Source organism: Centropristis striata, chromosome 2 (genome assembly GCF_030273125.1).
Source record: "Centropristis striata isolate RG_2023a ecotype Rhode Island chromosome 2, C.striata_1.0, whole genome shotgun sequence".
NCBI classification, from domain to species: Eukaryota; Metazoa; Chordata; class Actinopteri; order Perciformes; family Serranidae; genus Centropristis; species Centropristis striata.
Window position 1 is genome coordinate 2,495,845 of NC_081518.1, and position 20,392 is coordinate 2,516,236.

The window sequence follows — 20,392 nt, forward strand, 5'->3', positions numbered from 1 at the left end:
AGCAGTGATGAACTGGCCCGAGCAGAGTGACCTGATGATTATTTGTTTCTTACCAAGATAAAAAAGACCTTTAGATTTAGAAGTGTTAGATAATTTATCTTGTTTTAAGAAAACATAGATGTAAAAATGACCAAAAAAGAACACAAAATGACCAAAAATAGATATAAAATGACTAAAAAAGATGCAAAATGACAAAAAATAGATGTAAAAATGACCAAAAAAGAACACAAAATTATCAAAATAGACACAAATTGACCAAAAATAGATGTAAAAATGACCAAAAAAGACGCAAAATTACCAAAAATAGATGAAAAAATGTCCAAAAAAGAACACAAAATTATCGAAATAGACACAAATTGACCAAAAAAATATGTAAAAATGTAAAATAAGAAATAAACTCTTAAAACAAGATAAATTAATGCTGCAAGCAGTGATGAACTGGCCCGAATTTCTTATTTTAAGTGTTCAACATGTTTATTTCTAGATTTAATAATCTTAATTTAATAAATCTTGTCAAGGTAAATTATCTGTCCATGCAGCAAGATCATTTCCCTCAGATTTACTGTTTTATCTGGTTTTGAGTCACACCTTTTTTGCAGTGTACTCCTTCCTGTCAAACTTTTATCAGAAGTTATTAAAAGGTTGTTAATAAAGTGAAGGGAGAACAAGAAAAAAAGAAAGAAAATTATTTGTAAAACTTGTTAAACAGCCATTTTAAAGAGTTTACTTCCTTGAATTGTATGTCAAATGAATATAATTAGTAAGTAAGAGGCATTTTGTTTAGCAGCAAACCTCTCTGAGGATGTGGAATAATCTAAACGTCCTCCTACACAGTTAAATAAAATCTCTCCAGTCTAACGGTGGAAGAGAGCAGCGCTGCTACCAGCCAATATGTTTCTGCCAGGACCTTCTGTTAGAAACCGTTCTGTGTTTCAGCTGGTGTGTGAGTCACATCTGTGTCAGCACACAGCGTCGTGTCACTAACTGAGTCACTCTGCTCGGCTGAGAATTTTACTCATTCACACTCTCGACACATCACCAGAAACCAGAAACGCTTCAGCTGGAAACGTGAAGTGAGCAGCGACACCTCAAAGGACCTGCAAAAATAATAATATAATAAATACAGTGTCTAGCTTTGTGCTTTCCATGAAAAAATAAATAAAATTTAAAAAAAAGCCCTATCTTTACTAAATTAAAGTGCTGCTTACAAAAATGCATCAATAATAATAATCCGATAATATATTTGGAATATATAGTGCTCAACAAATAATAATAATAATAATAATAATTATTATTATTATTATAATAATTATAATTATAATAATAATATATACAGTGTCTAGCTTTGTGCTTTCCATGAAATCTTTAAAAAAAATCTCTACAACTGTTGAAAACTAATGATTTTTTTTATAAAATGTGCAGTAGTGGGATGTAACTAAGTGTACTTTCTATTTTATGTAATTTTATACTTCTACTTCACTACATTTTGAGAAAAATATCACAATTTTTACCCTACTACATTTAGCTGCCAGCAAAAAAAAAAAAAAAGAGCCCTTCCTCTACTAAATTAAAGTGCTGCTTACAAAAATGCATTAATAATAATAATCCAATAATATATTTGGAATATATAGTGCTCAACTAATAATAATAATAATAATAATAATAATAATAAATACAGTTTCTAGCTTTGCGCTTTCCATTAAAATCTTTTATAAAAATCTCTACAACTATTGAAAACTAATTATTTTTTTAAATAAAATGTGCAGTAGTGGGATGTAACTAAGTACATTTACTCAAGTGTACTTTCTGTTTTATGTAATTTTATACTTCTACTTCACTACATTTTGAGAAAAATAATACAAATATTTTTTACCCTACTACATTTAGCTGCCGGCAAAAAAAAAAAAAAGAGACCTACCTTTACTAAATTAAAGTGCTGCTTACAAAAATGCATCAATAATAATAATCCAATAATATATTTGGAATATATAGTGCTCAACAAATAATAATAATAATAATAATAATAATAAATACAGTGTCTAGCTTTGTGCTTTCCATGAAAAAAAAAATTTGAATCTCAAACTATTGAAAACTAATGATTTTTTAAATAAAATGTGCAGTAGTGGGATGTAACTAAGTACAATTACTCAAGTGTACTTTCTACTTTATGTAATTTTATACTTCTACTTCACTACATTTTGAGAAAAATAATACAATAATTTTTTACCCCACTACATTTAGCTGCCAGCAAGAAAAAAAAGAGCCCTACCTTTACTAAATTAAAGTGCTGCTTACAAAAAATGCATCAATAATTATAAACCAATAATATATTTGGAATATATAGTGATCAACAAATAATAATAATAATAATAATAATAAATACAGTGTCTAGCTGTGTGCTTTCCATGACATTTTTTTTTTAAATCTCAAACTATTGAAAACTAATGATTTTTTAAATAAAATGTGCAGTAGTGGGATGTAACTAAGTACATTTACTCAAGTGTACTTTCTATTTCATGTAATTTTATACTTCTACTTCACTACATTTTGAGAAAAATAATAAAATATTTTTTTTACCCTACTACATTTAACTGCCAGCTTTAGTTACTTTTCAGGAGATTTAACATTAAAAAAAATAAAAAAATAAATATTAGAAATTATAAGTTTAATTGATAGGGAAATTATTATCTAGATAGTGATTAAGTAAAAAAAGGTAGATAGATTAGATAGATTACTTTATAAAATTAAGTCTAAAATACACAAATCTTTGAATAGAGTTGTTGAACACTTTTAAATACATTTATAACAAACATTTGAAAATGTTTATTCACTGAAAACAAAATATAAAAGCTGAAAGAATAAGAATATACTGCACTCTGTTTTATTGCATTACCAGAGTACAGTAACTCAATTTTTGGGTTCAAAGGTCAAATAAATCGTCATGATTTTTTAACATAAAAATGACATCATCAATACATGTAGAAATAAGTGTCATATCACTGACCTACCTATAACACATTTGGCTGGCTAGGAAAAAAACTTTAAAAAAACTTTAAAGCAGTTTTTCTCAGTTTCACCCTTTGCTAGTTACTGCAGTTAGACTCTGTGGGGCAGTATAGGTGTGTGTGTGTGTGTGTGTGTGTGTGTGTGTGTGTTCTCCTGGCGTGTGTTTTAATGGTGTTTTGTTTTCCTCAGGAGAGCGAGGAAGGAGCCGACCACGGCAACAACTTTGTTTGTCCTCTCTGCACGCTGGATTTCAGCAGCCCTGAGAAGCTCATCTCCCATGTCTACCAGGTGAGAACATGGTCTTGCTAGTCCTAATCCCTCACAGAACCCTGAAAACGAAACCGGCCGCGGATCCTTTAAAGCAGTTCGTTTCTAATAAGCTCGAGGCAGGTCGTCACCTTTAAAGTCCCTAAGTAGCTTTCAGCGTTAGAGCTTCAGAGTTAAAGGGAAAGGTGTTGACTTGTATGATCTAGTGCCTACTGTCATGTGACTGCAGACCAGTTACATGACAGCACCAGATAACTAGAAGATTATGGAGAGTGCTTGTAAGATCACACTATATACTATTCACCGGGCTTAATCCTTACTTACTACTACTTAATCCCCCCTTAATCGACTACTCCTTCCAGAGTTTTGGTCAAACATACACTAAAAATGTATCAAATTAACCGGCTCGGCCATGACAAGTGTGCTATGACTTTTCTAAGAGTTTCGACTACGAACGGTTTTTAAATTATTCGGCAAAAACACGCCAAAAAATCCCCCCAATGTTACCCTATGGAGAGGCTAGAGTGGATGACGTCATCGCTAGAGTGCAGAGGGAGAGAAAATGTGTCAAAAAATACATTTGGAAACTGCGCTCGAGGCCGCAGATACCTCTATACAGAAATAATTTATACATAGAAACGTAGGAAAATAATAACTGATGAGTTTTAGACACCAACTGACGAGTTTTAGACACTAACTGACGAGTTTTAGACACCAACTGATGAGTTTTAGACACTAACTGACGAGTTTTAGACACTAACTGACGAGTTTTAGACACTAACTGACGAGTTTTAGACACTAACTGACGAGTTTTAGACACCAACTGATGAGTTTTAGACACTAACTGACGAGTTTTAGACACTAACTGATGAGTTTTAGACACTAACTGATGAGTTTTAGACACTAACTGACGAGTTTTAGACACTAACTGACGAGTTTTAGACACTAACTGACGAGTTTTAGACACCAACTGATGAGTTTTAGACACTAACTGACGAGTTTTAGACACTAACTGACGAGTTTTAGACACTAACTGACGAGTTTTAGACAAACTGACGAGTTTTAGACACAAACTGACGAGTTTTAGACACTGACTGACGAGTTTTAGACACAAACTGACGAGTTTTAGACACAAACTGACGAGTTTTAGACACTAACTGACGAGTTTTAGACACTAACTGACTAGTTTTAGACACTAACTGACGAGTTTTAGACACTAACTGACGAGTTTTAGACACTAACTGACAAGTTTTCAGACACAAACTGACGAGTTTTAGACACTAACTGACGAGTTTTAGACACTAACTGACGAGTTTTAGACACCAACTGACAAGTTTTAGACACAAACTGACGAGTTTTAGACACTGACGAGTTTTAGACACTGACGAGTTTTAAACACTAACTGATGAGTTTTAGACACGAACTGACTAGTTTTAGACACTAACTGATGAGTTTTAGACACTAACTGACTGACGAGTTTTAGACACTAACTGACGAGTTTTAGACACTAACTGACGAGTTTTAGACACCAACTGATGAGTTTTAGACACTAACTGACGAGTTTTAGACACTAACTGACGAGTTTTAGACAAACTGACGAGTTTTAGACACAAACTGACGAGTTTTAGACACTGACTGACGAGTTTTAGACACAAACTGACGAGTTTTAGACACTAACTGACGAGTTTTAGACACTAACTGACTAGTTTTAGACACTAACTGACGAGTTTTAGACACTAACTGACGAGTTTTAGACACTAACTGACGAGTTTTCAGACACAAACTGACGAGTTTTAGACACTAACTGACGAGTTTTAGACACTAACTGACGAGTTTTAGACACCAACTGACAAGTTTTAGACACAAACTGACGAGTTTTAGACACTGACGAGTTTTAGACACTGACGAGTTTTAAACACTAACTGATGAGTTTTAGACACGAACTGACTAGTTTTAGACACTAACTGATGAGTTTTAGACACTAACTGACTGACGAGTTTTAGACACTAACTGACGAGTTTTAGACACTAACTGACGAGTTTTAGACACTAACTGACTAGTTTTAGACACTAACTGACGAGTTTTAGACACTAACTGACGAGTTTTAGACACTAACTGATGAGTTTTAGACACTAACTGATCAGTTTTAGACACTAACTGATGAGTTTTAGACACTAACTGACGAGTTTTAGACACTAACTGACGAGTTTTAGACACTAACTGACGAGTTTTAGACACCAACTGATGAGTTTTAGACACTAACTGACGAGTTTCTTCACTTCTTTCAGACAGGCAGACACACACCAACACACGTTTATTATCTTACATGACTTCCTCCTCATTTCCAATTTGAACACAGGTTAAATTGTAATCTAATAATATATGGGTGAGCGTCATGGGTCAGAGTCAAGCACACTCAAAATTTCTTTAGAAATGTTTTAGTTATATATTATATTCGCTGATGGTAAATGTTTACTGTCAAAAACGCTGCAGTTGCAGGTTCATCTTTATCTTCCACTTTAGAGTAATCCACACTTTTCTCTCTCATTCTGAGTGTGTCTACAGTTGGCAATGCCCTTACTTCAGCATTTGCAGATTCTAAATTAACAACTCTGTACATGTTTTTTTTGCAAATGTCAGGCAGTTTGTGGTTCTTGCACTCAAAGTTGCTGAAAGGTGAGTTTGCATTCTGTCTCTGTAATGTTGAGCAATAATTACAAGCGTCTGGCTGCCTCCTAAACCGGCTTGGAAACCAACAGTGTTGCCGTGGGAATTAATTGGTGTTGCTGTTATTAATTAATTAACTGCATAAGGACAGTTCTTGGCAATCTTTGAGTGTTGAATGTTGCTCGAATTATTTCTAATGTGTGAAATGTGCTGTCATGTCATTTTTATCTGTAGACTTTATTTTCAAAACTTGGTCAACTTAATTAAGTTATTTCAGTTTTTTAACATTTAAAAATTGGTTTGTATTGTCTAATTAGTATTCAATTTAGACAAAAAGACAGAGTAAAAATATAAAAAATAAGACGTATACAGACATTCTATACACATTCTATACATACATTTCTGCTATTTGACATTTATTAATATACATTTTTTGTGTTTGTTTTCCTGAAAGTACATTGCATTTTACAGATATTGCACATTGGAGAAAATATACAGTATTTTAGCATGTTAAATAGGTTAAATAAGTTGTTGCATGTTGGAGCAGTAGTACGAACATCAATGAACAAATATATTTAAATATATGCATGAGATATACATAGAATAGTATAAGTGGTACATGACATATATGATATAGGAAAAAATACAGAAAAATAGTCCTAATGTGGATCATACGCAAACATATATACTAATCATTAGGATATATGTTTGGATATGATTGTTTACATCTGTTTCCATCCGACCACATTAGTTTTATCAACTTTATTCACTTTTAGGAGCTTTGATTTAAAAAAAATAAATAAATAAAATAAAAGGTTCTCCTGTTGTTATACAGTATTTATGTTCACTTAAATAAACGGTTTCAATTAAAACTACTTGTGACATGTCATATTTGGCTTTGACTGAACATTTGCTCTCACTTTGAGATAAAAATATCAGGATATTTATCGTATATATTCAGCCTAAATATATCAGCCCTACTCAATACAAAGGAGAAATTTCTGATTTAAAAAACTGACTCTACATGCTCATATCAGCACATTGCTGCCCACACTATCAATCATAATTACTATTCTTAGCTGTCATTAAAATAGATTTGATACTAAAACCAAAAACATCCTTTGCAATATTTGATTATTATGAATAATTGATGATCTCCAGTTTTTAAACATGTTGTAAATCATGATTTCATTCAAATATCTTTCTGTAATGTTGGTGGTGTGTTTAAGATGAGCCTTTTTTTTACCCAGCTTCTTCTTCTTATCTTGTTTTTTTTCCCAGCACACGACTATGATGAGCAATAGCAAGAGCTATGTGTGCCCAGTGTGTGGGCGAGCCCTGAGTTCGCCTGGCTCGCTGGGACGGCATCTTCTCATCCACTCTGAGGACCGCCTCTCCAACTGCGCTGTCTGTGGAGCACGCTTCACAGACACCAACAACTTTAACAGGTTGGATTCTTCTCTTCTCTCTCTGCTCTGTCTCTTCTCTCGGTAATGCACGCTGCTTTCATCTTTTAGGAAAAGGAATTAGTATACACATAATTTAGATGCAGATGCATTATTATAGGCAAGGCAAGGCAAGGCAGGTTTATTGTATATATATATTATATTATATATATTATATTATTATTATTAGTTTGGACCCAACAGTGTTGCCGTGGTGATTAATTGGTTTGTATGGTCTAATAAGTATTCAGTTTATTATTATTTTTTCAATTCTCTATTTTTTACAGTATAATATGAACAAAAATAAGAACATGGGGTGTTTTCATTTTGGAAAGGGGAAAGAAAAAAAAAAATTATATATATATATATATATATATATATATATATATATATATATATATATATATATATATATATATATATATATACATATATATATATATATATATATATATATATATATATACATATATATATATATATATATATACATATATATATAGATATATATATAGAGATATATATAAAACATTTCTTTCCCCTTTCCAAAATGAAAACACCCCATGTTCTTATTTTTATTATATATATATATTTTTTTTTATATATATACGTATATATATATATATTTTTTTTTAAATATATATATATATAGATATTTATATTTTTATATATATATATATATATATATATATATATATATTTAAAATAAGACATATACGTACATTTGTGCTATTTGGCATTTATTATTAATATATATTTTTTGTGTTTGTTTTCCTGAAAGTACATTGCATTTTAGAGATATTGCACATTGGAGAAAATATATTTTAGCGTGTTAAATAAGTTGTTGCATGTTGTCGTAGTACGAACGTCAATGAAGAAATATATTTAAATATAAGCAGAGATATACACAGAATAGTATAAGTGGTATACGACATATATGATATAGGAAAAAATACAGAAATATAGGCCTAATGTGGTCGGATGTAAACAATCTTACCCAAACATATATACTAATTATTAGGATATATGTATGTATAGATGCATTATTATAGGCAAGGCAGGTTTATTTGTATAGCACCTTTCAACAACAGGGAAAATCAAAGTGCTATACACAAAACATTAAAAGAGACATATATAAAATGACGTTCAAATATAAAAATGTAAGACTAAAAACAAGCAGATAAAATATTTAGGAAAAAATACATAGAAGTACATTCAAATATAAAATTTTAAAATTGAAAGCTAGCTGATCAAATATATTTTTTTAAATATCAAATTCTCTACTCAAACCGCTAAACGAGAGGAGTCAGAAGATCAGCAATGTAAAAAATATAAAAAAAGTATATTCAAATATGAAATAAAATAAAATTGAAAGACAAACAGAAAAGACTTCAGTCTTGATTTAACAGAGTTGAAAGTTGCAGCAAATCTATTTATCTATCTATTTTCTGGGAGTTTGTTCCAGATCTGTGGAGCATAAAAACTGAACGCTGCCTCTCCATGTTTAGTATAGACCCAAAGTTTATCTGCTGTACTTCAAATGATAACAATAATCAATTATTAAACAGTTTACATGTGTAAAAAAAAAAGGGAAGTTGCTTTGCTGCTTCCACAGTTTTCAACTAGATAGGACAAATAAATAATAAATCATCATAAATAATAGAAACACAGTGTTTACCTTCTACTGTTTTGCTGTTTTATTTTTGATCTTTAAACATTAAAAACGAGTTCTGAGGCTTCAGTAACCGACAACAGATCAGCACACGACAAAGACAGCAGGAGGAACAATTTAAAATAGTGAATTAAATAAACAAAATGCAGGTCACACTGCTTCCAAAACCATAATCAGGTTGACTGGTTTTCTCTTTGTGCATCCAGCAAACTAGACCAGTCAGTGAAAAGGTATTACTGTTCGTTTTGAATATGAAAATGTGTCTTTATTACAGCACGGTGCAACACAATGGAGCAGCGAGAGATAAGGCCGGGTGCAGAACATGAGGGATGAATAAAATTAGTATTGCAATGACAGATTTAATGGAAATAAATGTGCATGTTGCTAAGCAACTACCATTACGATTCAGATTTAAACAGCACTGGCAAGGTCAGGACTCATCGTAGAGAGAGAAACGGAGTGAGAAGGCATCATGTAAAAGCAGAGAGGAGATAATTATGAGCCATTATAGTTAGTTAGGTGAAGAAATTAAACACCATGAGGAGGTAATAACTCAGTTCACGTGTTCCATAGTGGCATCTAATGCTTCCTATACATCAGAAGAGTTTGAAAAGATTTGAAAAAGACTCTAGAAAACTATCGTGTCACATCTAAAGACAAGAGTTTAGAGTTTCTAGTCTCACACTGAGGTTTTAGACAGACTGTCAATCTAGCAGGAAACTATTTACAAGACTACAACTAGATTCTTTTAGCATTTTTTTCCATCATGCTCTTAGTAAAAACGGACTAAATGGAGGAGAAGCAGCTTTTTGCTCCAGCTGCTCTAGTGTGTGTTCAGTGGTTTGTGTTGAAAAAAACAACAACAAAAAGAAGAGAAGAAGACGGCACAAAATGCCCCTCACAAAGCTGAAAAAGGGTTTCTGTTTTTATCACATGAAAAGTTGACTATTTTACAGTAAAAATAGATATAAAGAAGAATAAAGGAAAGGAACATTTAGAAATTAATTCATGATAAACATTTATGTCCTATTTAATTATAATGTGTTTAATTGAATAATTATATTTATCAGCTCTATCAACTTTCATTTAGTTAATTATACATTAATTATCAATTATTTATTACTTAGCTATTTATGTATAGGCCTACATTTATTGATACATTTTAACTGGGCCTCCTTACTGTTCTCTTTATGAGGAAACAGCGCCCCCAAAATCCTGCGTGGCCGTAAATATATGACATCACTATATTTTTATTGAGGCATTATTGTGATGTTCCTTTTTCCTGTGGAAACCAAGACTAGGAACAGACTGATAGGAAACAGAGCAGATTACTACCTTAACCATAGTTTTACAGGAATCTTTTCCAAACCTCTCTCCTCCTCCTCTTTCCTCCTCATCCTCTCTCCTCTCTCTCTACTCCTCCTCCTCCTCCTCCTCCACTCTCTCACCTAGTTGTAGTCTTGTAAATAGTTTTCGAGGAGTCTTTTCCAAATCTTTTCAAATTCTTCTGATGTATTATTATTATTATTATTATTACTAGTATTATTATTATTATTATTATTATTATTATTATAGGTAGCATAATATATTAATAAGAGTTATGTATGACTCTGAACAGTGATTTATTTCTGTCTTCTGATTAATTATTATTATTACTATTATTATTATTATTATTATTGTTATTACTATTATTATTTTTATTACTATTATTATTATTATTATTATTATAGGTAACCTCCAGATATTAATAAGAGTTGTGTATGACTCTGAACAGTGATTTATTTCTGTCTTCTGATGTATTATTATTATTATTATTATTATTATTATAGGTATCATAAGATATTAATAAGAGGATGTATTATATTATTATTATTTATTTATGACTCTGAGCAGTGATTTCTGTGTGTCTCCTCTCAGGGAGAAGCTGAAAGACGTCCTGGACACCTCCAGGCTGGACGTCCACTCTGGACGGGACTCCTGCTCCATGTCCCTGTCCAGCAGCCCCATGACCAGCCCGGGCCACGGGCCGGGCCCCAGCCCCAGCTCCTGCCAGGGGCCTCCCCCCTGCCAGGCCCCGGACCCTAACCCCTCCTTATGCCACGCCCACCGTACCTGCCAGGGGCCGGCCCACCTCCCCAGCCAGTGCCAGGACCCCCGGCCGTGTCACAGCACGGGGCCCTGCGGGGGCTCCGACCAGGGCGCCTCCTTCCCCTCGCTGCCCGACAGCCTCCTCTCCGAGGGCCCCTCACTGGCCTCCATCCCCGACTCTCTGCACTCGTCCCCCTCGGGCTTCCCCCCCATCCCCGACATCCTGAGCCCCATGCCCGTCTACCCCGCCGGCGTGCTGCTGGTGTGCAACAGCTGCGTGGCGTACCAGCAGCTGGTGGAGGCCCAGTCCCCCATGAGGAAATGGGCCCTCCGACGGAAGAACGAGCCCCTGGAGGCGCGCATGCAGCGGCTGGAGCGCGAGCGCACGGCCAAGAAGAACAAGCGGGCGTGCGAGACGGAGGACGAGCGCGAGCTGAGGAGGCTGAGGGACCGCGAGGCCAAACGCATGCAGAGGATGCAGGAGTCGGAGGAGCAGAGGGCCCGGCGGCTGCAGAGGGACCGCGAGGCCATGAGGATGAAGAGGGCCAACGAGACGCCGGAGAAGCGGCAGGCCCGGCTGATCCGGGAGCGCGAGGCCAAGAGGATCAAACGGCGGCTGGAGAAGATCGACCCGGCTCTGAGGACTCAGATCGAGCACGACCCGGCCGCCATGGCCGCCCTCACCGCCGACATGAGCCTCTTCCAGTTCCCCTGCCCCATGCCGGTCCCTTCTATCGACAACGGGCTCTTCATGAAGCTGCCCTGAGGGGCCCCGGGACCGCTAGAGGGGCACCATTACTAGAGGGGCACCATTACTAGAGGGGCACCATTACTAGAGGGGCACCATTACTAGAGGGGCACCATTAACCTCTGAGAACTGGTCCCAGCTGGTTCACCTCCAGCTTGTTCTGTGTCCAACAGCTTCACAGACAAACTGCTTTGTTAAATACAGCAAGAACTACTTCAATTTCTAATTTATTACAGTCTAGAAACCCTCGACGGGGTTCCAGAGAATGTTTCATATCGTACGGATGACGACGTAAAAGCATGTTGTAAAGAGACGTTTCTGTCGGTGGCGAGCAGATTAACACAGTTCATTCTAGTAGGAGCAGTTACACAGGGACATCTTTAAAATATTAGAATATCATGAAAGAGTTTTTGTCAGTAATTTCAGAAAGTGAAACTCATATCTCATATAGATTAATTACACATAGAGTGGAATATTTCAAGCCTGTTTTTCTTGTCATTTTGATGATTCTGGCTTAGAGATAATGAAAACACAAAACTCAGTGTCTCAGAAAATTAGAATATTACATAAGATCAGTTTTTTAAAAAGGATATTTTAAACACAAAATTACTAGAAAAAACTAACAAAGAAAAAAATCTAAAATTTACAATAAAAAAAATCTAATTTACAAGGAAAAAAAAGACAAATTTAAGAGAAAAAAATACAAAATTATGAAAAAAAATCTAAAATTTATGAGAAAAAGACAAATTTATAGGTAAAAAATTACAAATTTATGAGAAATAAATTACAAATTATGTGAGAAAAGAAATCACAAATTTAAGAGAAAAACTCAGAAATTTAAGACAAAAAATACAAATTTATGATAAAAAAAATCTAAAAATTAATGAGAAAAATACACATTTACGAGAGGAAAAAACCCTCAAGCTTCTTCTGTCAGAATCCTGACATTTGTGTTTAAAATATCCTTTTTTTTTAATTGATCTTATGTAATATTCTAATTTTCTGAGACACTGAGTTTTGTGTTTTTTTCATTCTCTCTAAGCCAGAATCATCAAAATTACAAGAAAAACAGGCAGAAATATTTCACTCTATGTGTAATGAATCTATATAATATACAAGTTTCATTTTCTGGAATAACTGACAAAAAATATTGATCTTTTCCACGATATTCTGATGTTTTGAGATGTTCCTGGACTTCCTTTGAGGAAAAGAAAACTCTTTTTGCACATGGACCTTCAGTGACAGGAGTGGGGACTTTGTAGCTAAGCCCCGCCCCCTTCTGGTCCACTCCGCCAGCCCAGTGACTCGGTTGACCTGGTAGCTACACCTCTGTCTTCAAGCTGCCTCCGCGGGTCCCTGGGACGCTCATCTTCAAACTCTACTACCTCAGCTGGCGCCGTGGCCGCGCCCCTCTGTCTCGTGGCTTACTGCGCTCCGACCCACGCTTCCAAAGCTCTTCATGTTACTGTACGCTCTGCACAGGACGCTGACGGGCTGTTTCACACAAACTGTGTTTGCATTTATCACTCGGGCACTTTAATAGGACACACACATTCACACACACTGCAAAAAAGGTCTAAAAACAAGATAAAAACAGTAAATCTGAGGGAAATGATCTTGTTGCATGGACAGATAATTTACCTTGACAAGATTTCTTAAATTAAGATTATTAAATCTAGAAATAAGCATGTTGAACACTTAAAATAAGAAATTAACTCTTAACCCTTTTATGCACAACATACTTAGCCAAGAAGTTAGCTAAGTAATTAGCTTAGCAAGCTACTTACCTAACTATTTAGCCAAGAAGTTAGCTAAGTAATTAGCTTAGCAAGCTACTTACCTAACTATTTAGCCAAGAAGTTAGCTAAGTAGTGAGCTTACCAAGCTACTTAGCCAAGAAGTTAGCTAAGTAGTTAGCTTAGCAAGCTACTTAGCTAAAAAAAATGGATACGGGTCATTTTTGACCCATGTTGTGCTTTAGAAGCGTAGTGACACAAAAAGGGATTTTTTAAAAAAATGAATAAAGGAAAACATAAAATTAGGATGTATGTGACAAAAACAAACTGATTGAGGAAAACCTGGAATACTGAATGATGAAAATAATTTATTGCAAAGATATAGAATATAAATGTATTTTGTTTTAAGAGTTAATTTCTTATTTTAAGCGTTCAACATGCTTATTTCTAGATTAGATCTTGTTTTTAGACACACCTTTTTTGCAGTGCACACACCATGTTAATGTATTTCAGGGGTGGAAGAAGTATTCAGATCCTTTACTGCAGTAAAAGTACTAATACCACACGGCAGAATTACTCCACTACAAGTAAAAGTCCTGCATTCAAAACTTACTGAAGTACAAAAGTATCAGCATCAAAATGTACCTAAAGTATCAAAAGTACTCGTTATGCAGAATGGACCCACTCAGATTGTTTTATATATTCTAAATATACAGGAGCATCTCAATACATTAGAATATAATGAAAAGTCTATTTCTAACCAAGTATTGAGTCATATAGATGGACATACTTTTCAGAGGCCAACATTTACATATTAAACATACTTTTTAAAATTGGTCTTTTGTAATATTCCCAAAAAAAAATTGAGACACTGAATTTTAGGTCTTCATTATATGTCAGCCATAATCATTATAACTAGAAGAAATTAAATAAATCTATTGCATAAATAAACTTTTCTATGATATTCTAATTTATTGAGATGCAAATGTACACTGATAATATCTGCCTGGCTCTAATAATTATATAGAAATAACCAAATATTCTCACTTCTGTAGGTCATTTAGAGGCATCAGTATTACTGAGATTGTTTCATAGCCAGTTAAAAGTTGCTTGTAGTTGCTTTAACACATCAACAGTTTTCTGTCCTATTGAAGTTGCCCGGTGTTGAGCAACATTCCTCCCGCCTCCTAAATTGTTCAACTTAATGCTTTTTTGCCTCTTTACATTCTCTTTGCCAATATTTGAACCTGTTTTCTTTCCTTACACCGTTACACTCCCAATATTTTGCCAATGTCATTTATTTTATTTTTATTTTTTTTAACTTTCTGGGTAAAACTTTATATTAAGGTACACATATTCAACATTAAATAGTTGTTTATTAGCATGCAAATTAGTAACATATTGGCTCTTAATGAGTCATTATTAAGTAGTTATTAATGCCTTATTCTGCATGGCCTGCATGGAAATAAAAACAAATTAAAACTAGCAAACTCACTCTAAAAACTCATTAAAACTAACTGAATTTGAAAACAAAAATTTACAACGAAATTAAAACTAAAACTAATGAAAAATCCAAAACTATTATAACTTTGGTCCATACGAAGCAATGCATATTAAGATCATAACTCATGTACAACAACTTCCTTACTTACTACTAATAATCAATAATTCTGAGGTTATTGAGGGAAAACTCTTAGTTAATGTCTTACTGGTTGTATAATAAGGCCATGCAGAATAAGGCATTAATAACTACTTAATAATGACTCATTAAGAGACAATATGTTACTTATTTGCATGTTAATAAGCAACTAATTAATGAAAATTAGAATATTACATAAGATCAATTTTTTTAAAAAGGATATTTTAAACACAAAATTACTAGAAAAAACTAACAAACTTACAAGAAAAAAATCTAAAATTTACAATCAAAAAATTCAAATTTACAAGAAAAAAAAGACAGATTAAAGAGAAAAAAAATACAAAATTATGAAAAAAAATTCTAAAATTTATGAGAAAAAGACAAATGTATAGGGAAAAAATGACAAATTTATGAGAAATAAATTACAAATTATGTGTGAAAAGAAATCACAAATTAAAGAGAAAAAACTCAGAAATTTAAGACAAAAAATGCAAATTTATGATAAAAAAAAATCTAAAAATTCATGAGAAAAATACAAATTTACGAGAAAAAAACCCCTCAAACTCCTTCTGTCAGAAGCCTGACATTTGTGTTTAAAATATCCTTTTTTAAAAATTGATCTTATGTAATATTCTAATTTTCTGAGACACTGAGTTTTGTGTTTTCATTATCTCTAAGCTAACTGAATCTGGCCATGCAGAATAAGGCATTAATAACTACTTAATAATGACTAATTAAGAGACAATATGTTACTTATTTGCATGCTAATAAGCAACTAATTCATGTTGAATATGTGTACGTTAATATAAAGTTGTACCACTTTCTGTTACAAAGCTATTCCCTTTTTTTATTTTATTTTTTTGGCTCATAAATCTTTCAGTCTGTGCTGCTGTTCTTGTACTGTACGATACATTAGTTACCTCTTATATATTTTGGGCTCATCACATTAAGGAATATTGTGCTAAATGTTCCACTGAGTGGTCACAACGAACCAGTTCCTGATCGATACTTTACTTGAATTCTGCCCACGTTAAGTTTCTAATCTCGATGAGTCGACTGCAACATGAACACGTGTTGTCGTTGTTGTTGTTGTTGTTGTTTTTATTTAGAGGATCTTACACAGATGATGCATCCTCTGCATGCAATTTTGTGTAGCATTCACATGCTTTGTAAAGATGCAGTACCTTCGATTCTATGTGACCTGTACCACTTAAACTGGTTAATTTATATCCTCTGTCTGCAGAATTAATGAAAGATATTCATTGATTCATACGACTTATTATAAACTCACTGCAAATAAAAAAAAAGGTGTGTCTAAAAACAAAATAAAAACAGTAAATCTGAGGGAAATGATCTTGCTGCATGGACAGATAATTTACCTTGACAAGATTTCTTAAATTAAGATTGTTAAATCAAAAAAATAAGCATTTTTAACGCTTAAGATAAGAAATTAACTCTTAAAACAAGATAAATTAAAGCTGCAAGATTTAGAAGTGTTAGATAATTTAATGTATTATTACATTATTTGTATTGATGCTTTTATGCAAGCAGTGTTTTAATTTTGAAAAGACAGGCCTCATTTAATTACTTAATATACTGTTATTAGATTTAATTTTCAAAAAAGTCTAATTACTTTAAATTTGTTTAGTTTTTTATGTTAAATCTCGACCTGAAAAGTAACTAAAGATGTCAGATAAATGTAGTGGAGTAAAAAATACAATATGTGTCAGAATGTGCAAAATTAGAGAGTTCAAGAGACAATAAAAATACAATATAAAAAAATAGTGAAGTAGAAGTATAAAGTTATATAAAATGGAAATACTCAAGTAAAGTACAAGTACCTCAAAATTGTACTTACACTGCAAATTATTTGTTTCTTACCAAGATAAACAAAACAATTTAGATTTAGAAGTGTTAGATAATTTATCTTGTTTTCTTATTTTAAGTGTTCAACATGCTTATTTCTAGATTTAATAATCTTAATTTAATAAATCTTGTCAAGGTAAATTATCTGTCCATGCAGCAAGATCATTTCCCTCAGATTTACTGTTTGATCTGGTTTTTAGACTAAACACCTTTTTTTTTGCAGTACTCCTGTTTTATTTTGAAATCCCCATCCGTTACTGAGCACTGGGGCTGATCTCATACTGGGAGAGAGATTTCTATTAATCTATATTCATTAACCTCATTCCAGCACATATTTATGCAATATGATGTGAATATATTTTTTCTTGTGAAAATGTTTTTGTTTTTTTGGGGTTATTTTGTTACCACCAGTGGTATAAAATAGTTTTAATGTTTAAAATTCGAGGCCATGTCTGGATATCCCATGTTTTAATTTCCTGCCTGTAAGGTTACCTCCAGTTTTTTTTCTTCACTTCTCCAGATGCAAACATTTACAGTGTCAATAAGCAGTTTTCTGAAATATTCCTCAACGATATCTCAGAGACGAGGACAAGTACTGGTTCTGTTTGAGTCACTCCTAGACCAGAGTCAAGCTACCTGGCTGTTTGTTACGGCACATTTTAAGACAAAAAAAAGGGAAGAATTAAAAAAAAAAATAGGGATATTTTTTTGTTTCATCCTCTGAGGCTTTTCTAGGAGTGCATCAAACCTCTATGCAACAGATGTGTTATTTATTCCAATGGAAACTAATTCACTTTTCACTGAAACTATGCAGAATGCGACTTTAATTTAAAAACGGACTTCAATGTAAAGAGTTTAGCTTCTCAGGCAATTTAACTCAGCGAGAGGCCTCCGAGCCTCTAGGAGACAAACACCCTGGTCCATAACAACCATTTATACTGTCCCACAGAGTCTGACTGCAGTAATAAACAAAGGGTTAAAGTGAGAAAAACTGCTTTAATTCAAGTTTTTTAACATGTTTTTTTAACCCTTTATCGGGTGAAGGACTATGTTTGGTAACTTCAGTGGATATCTAAATGAGGTCCCCATGTCTTTCTGTGAGGTCGTAGTGTTGTATAATAATAATATAATAATATTAATTTTATTGGCCTTGACCTCCAATGTAAAAATGAAAAATTTAGAAAAAAAATCAGCAAGAAACAGTCGTGTTATTCTTCAATGACTTGTACGAGGAGAACTTGACTATGACGGCATTTTAGGGCATATTAAGTATGAATAAAAATAAAAATACAAACCCAGGGGAGGGGGGTAATATTCGAGAAAAAAGTTGCAGATTTACTAGATTAAAGTGGCAAATCTGCAAGGAAAAAGTTGCAGATTTTTAATAGATTAAAGTGGCAAATCTGCTCAAAAAAAGTTGCAGATTTACTAGATAAAAGTGGCAAATTTACTAGATTAAAGTGGCAAATCTGTGTGAAAAAAGTTGCAATTTACTAGAATAAAGTGGTAAATCTGCACGAAAAAAGTTGCAGATTTATGAGAAAAAAGTGGGAAAAAATAAACTTTTTTCTCGCAGATTCACCACTTTAAATCTCATAAATCTGCACATTTTTTTCTCATAGATTTGCCGCATTAATCTCGTAAACTTTTTTCTCAAAATATTACCCCCTCCCCTGGATCCATATGTGAATCTGAATTTGGGCGAACTCAAAATTTCAAGGCAACAAACTTGGATAAAATTTTAAGTTGGATAATTAACCCTCTGAAATATGAAATTCGGCTATTATATCTGGTAAAAATCTTCACCATGCCATGTTGGTATCAGTTTTTTCAGCGTTACCTCACCTATATGTCCTGATAATTAATGTTTAACTTTGACTTACTTGATCAAAATGTTGAACCCAAAAGAAACGAAGGAAAACATCAAATCTGATCTTGAAAATAGTGTTTCAAAACACAGAATTTTAAATATTGCAAATATGAATAGAGGTTCCATATGTAACATATAACAGGCAAAATGAGGATAATATCTAGTTCAATATTTTATAATAAATATATTTGACATTATCTCTGGTTTTACTTGACCGAATATCATCAAAAAAAAATCTGGCATGTAGTTTCAAGCCAGAACTTTAGAGGGAAGACTCAATGTTGCTTCATTTTTATGTCTTCAGGTCATGAAGACATAATGTGCAGGTGCTAAACTAAATATTTTAAGTTTTGATTTTGAGTTAGCTCAACTCTGAATTCTGATTTTTGTCAACTCAACCGTAAGGTGATAAGGGTTGTTTAACACACAATGAGACTTTCAAGTGCAACTCGGAAAGTTGGATTTCCTGCATTTCACAACAAAGAAATAAGAGTTAGCAGAACTGTTGTTCCTTGTTTTGAACCCCAACTTAAAGATAGAAGTAACAACAACTCACCAACTTTTAATGGCATAATTATGACTTTTTTATCTCATTATTTCAACAAAGAAATATATCTCAAAGCTGACTTTTTAACCTCATAATTATGACTTTTTTTATCTCATTGTATCAACTTTTTTTTAATCTCAAAACTGACTTTCTAATCAAATAATTTCGACTCATAATTTAAATTTTTTATCTCATAATTATGACTTTTTTTTTTATGTGTGGACTCCAGCTGGGGGCAGCACATGACAGCCACAATGAGACTTTCAAGTGCAACTCGGAAAGTTGGCTTTCCCGCATTTCCCAACAAAGAAATAAGAGTTATCAGAACTATTGTCCCTTGTTTTAAACCCCAACTTAAAGATCACTAATTTATATTTCCAAGATTCACCAATTTAAAATTACTATTTTAGGCCAAAAAAAATACAAGTTGGCTTTTTTTTGCAGTGATATGACACTTATTTCTACATATATTGATGATGTCATTTTTATGCTCAAAAATCATGATCATTTATTTGACCTTTGACCCCAAAAATGTAGTTACTGCATTGGTGTAAAAGGTTCTAATATTAATGCAAAAACAGAGCAGTAACTACAATGTTGTTGTCTTCTTTCGGCTTTTATATTTTGTTTTCAGTGAATAAACATTTTCAAAGTGTATCTAAAAGTGTTTAACAACTCTATTCAAAATTTTGCATAATTTAGACTTAATATTATAAAGAAATGTTATATTTTAGTCTTAATAAATTGTATCCCACTTTTTTACTTCATCACTATCTAGATAATAATTTCCCTATCGAACAAACTTATAATTTCTATTATTTTTTGTTTAAATTATTATAAA

At 33.1% G+C, this 20,392-nt stretch overlaps 1 protein-coding gene across 5 annotated transcripts in view; it reads left to right on the plus strand.

Moving 5' to 3' along the window:
- The window catches only part of znf821 (zinc finger protein 821), a 42,610-nt gene extending 30,266 nt beyond the window's left edge, over positions 1–12,344 (plus strand). For all 5 annotated transcript variants that reach the window (XM_059359178.1, XM_059359171.1, XM_059359186.1 and 2 more), the window contains exons 4-6: positions 3,196–3,294; positions 7,222–7,388; positions 10,975–12,344. In XM_059359178.1, the coding sequence (XP_059215161.1) occupies positions 3,196–3,294; positions 7,222–7,388; positions 10,975–11,911 (1,203 nt within the window). In that variant the 3' untranslated portion in view covers positions 11,912–12,344. The remainder of the gene's footprint in view (positions 1–3,195; positions 3,295–7,221; positions 7,389–10,974) is intronic.
- Positions 12,345–20,392: the final 8,048 nt, after the last annotated feature.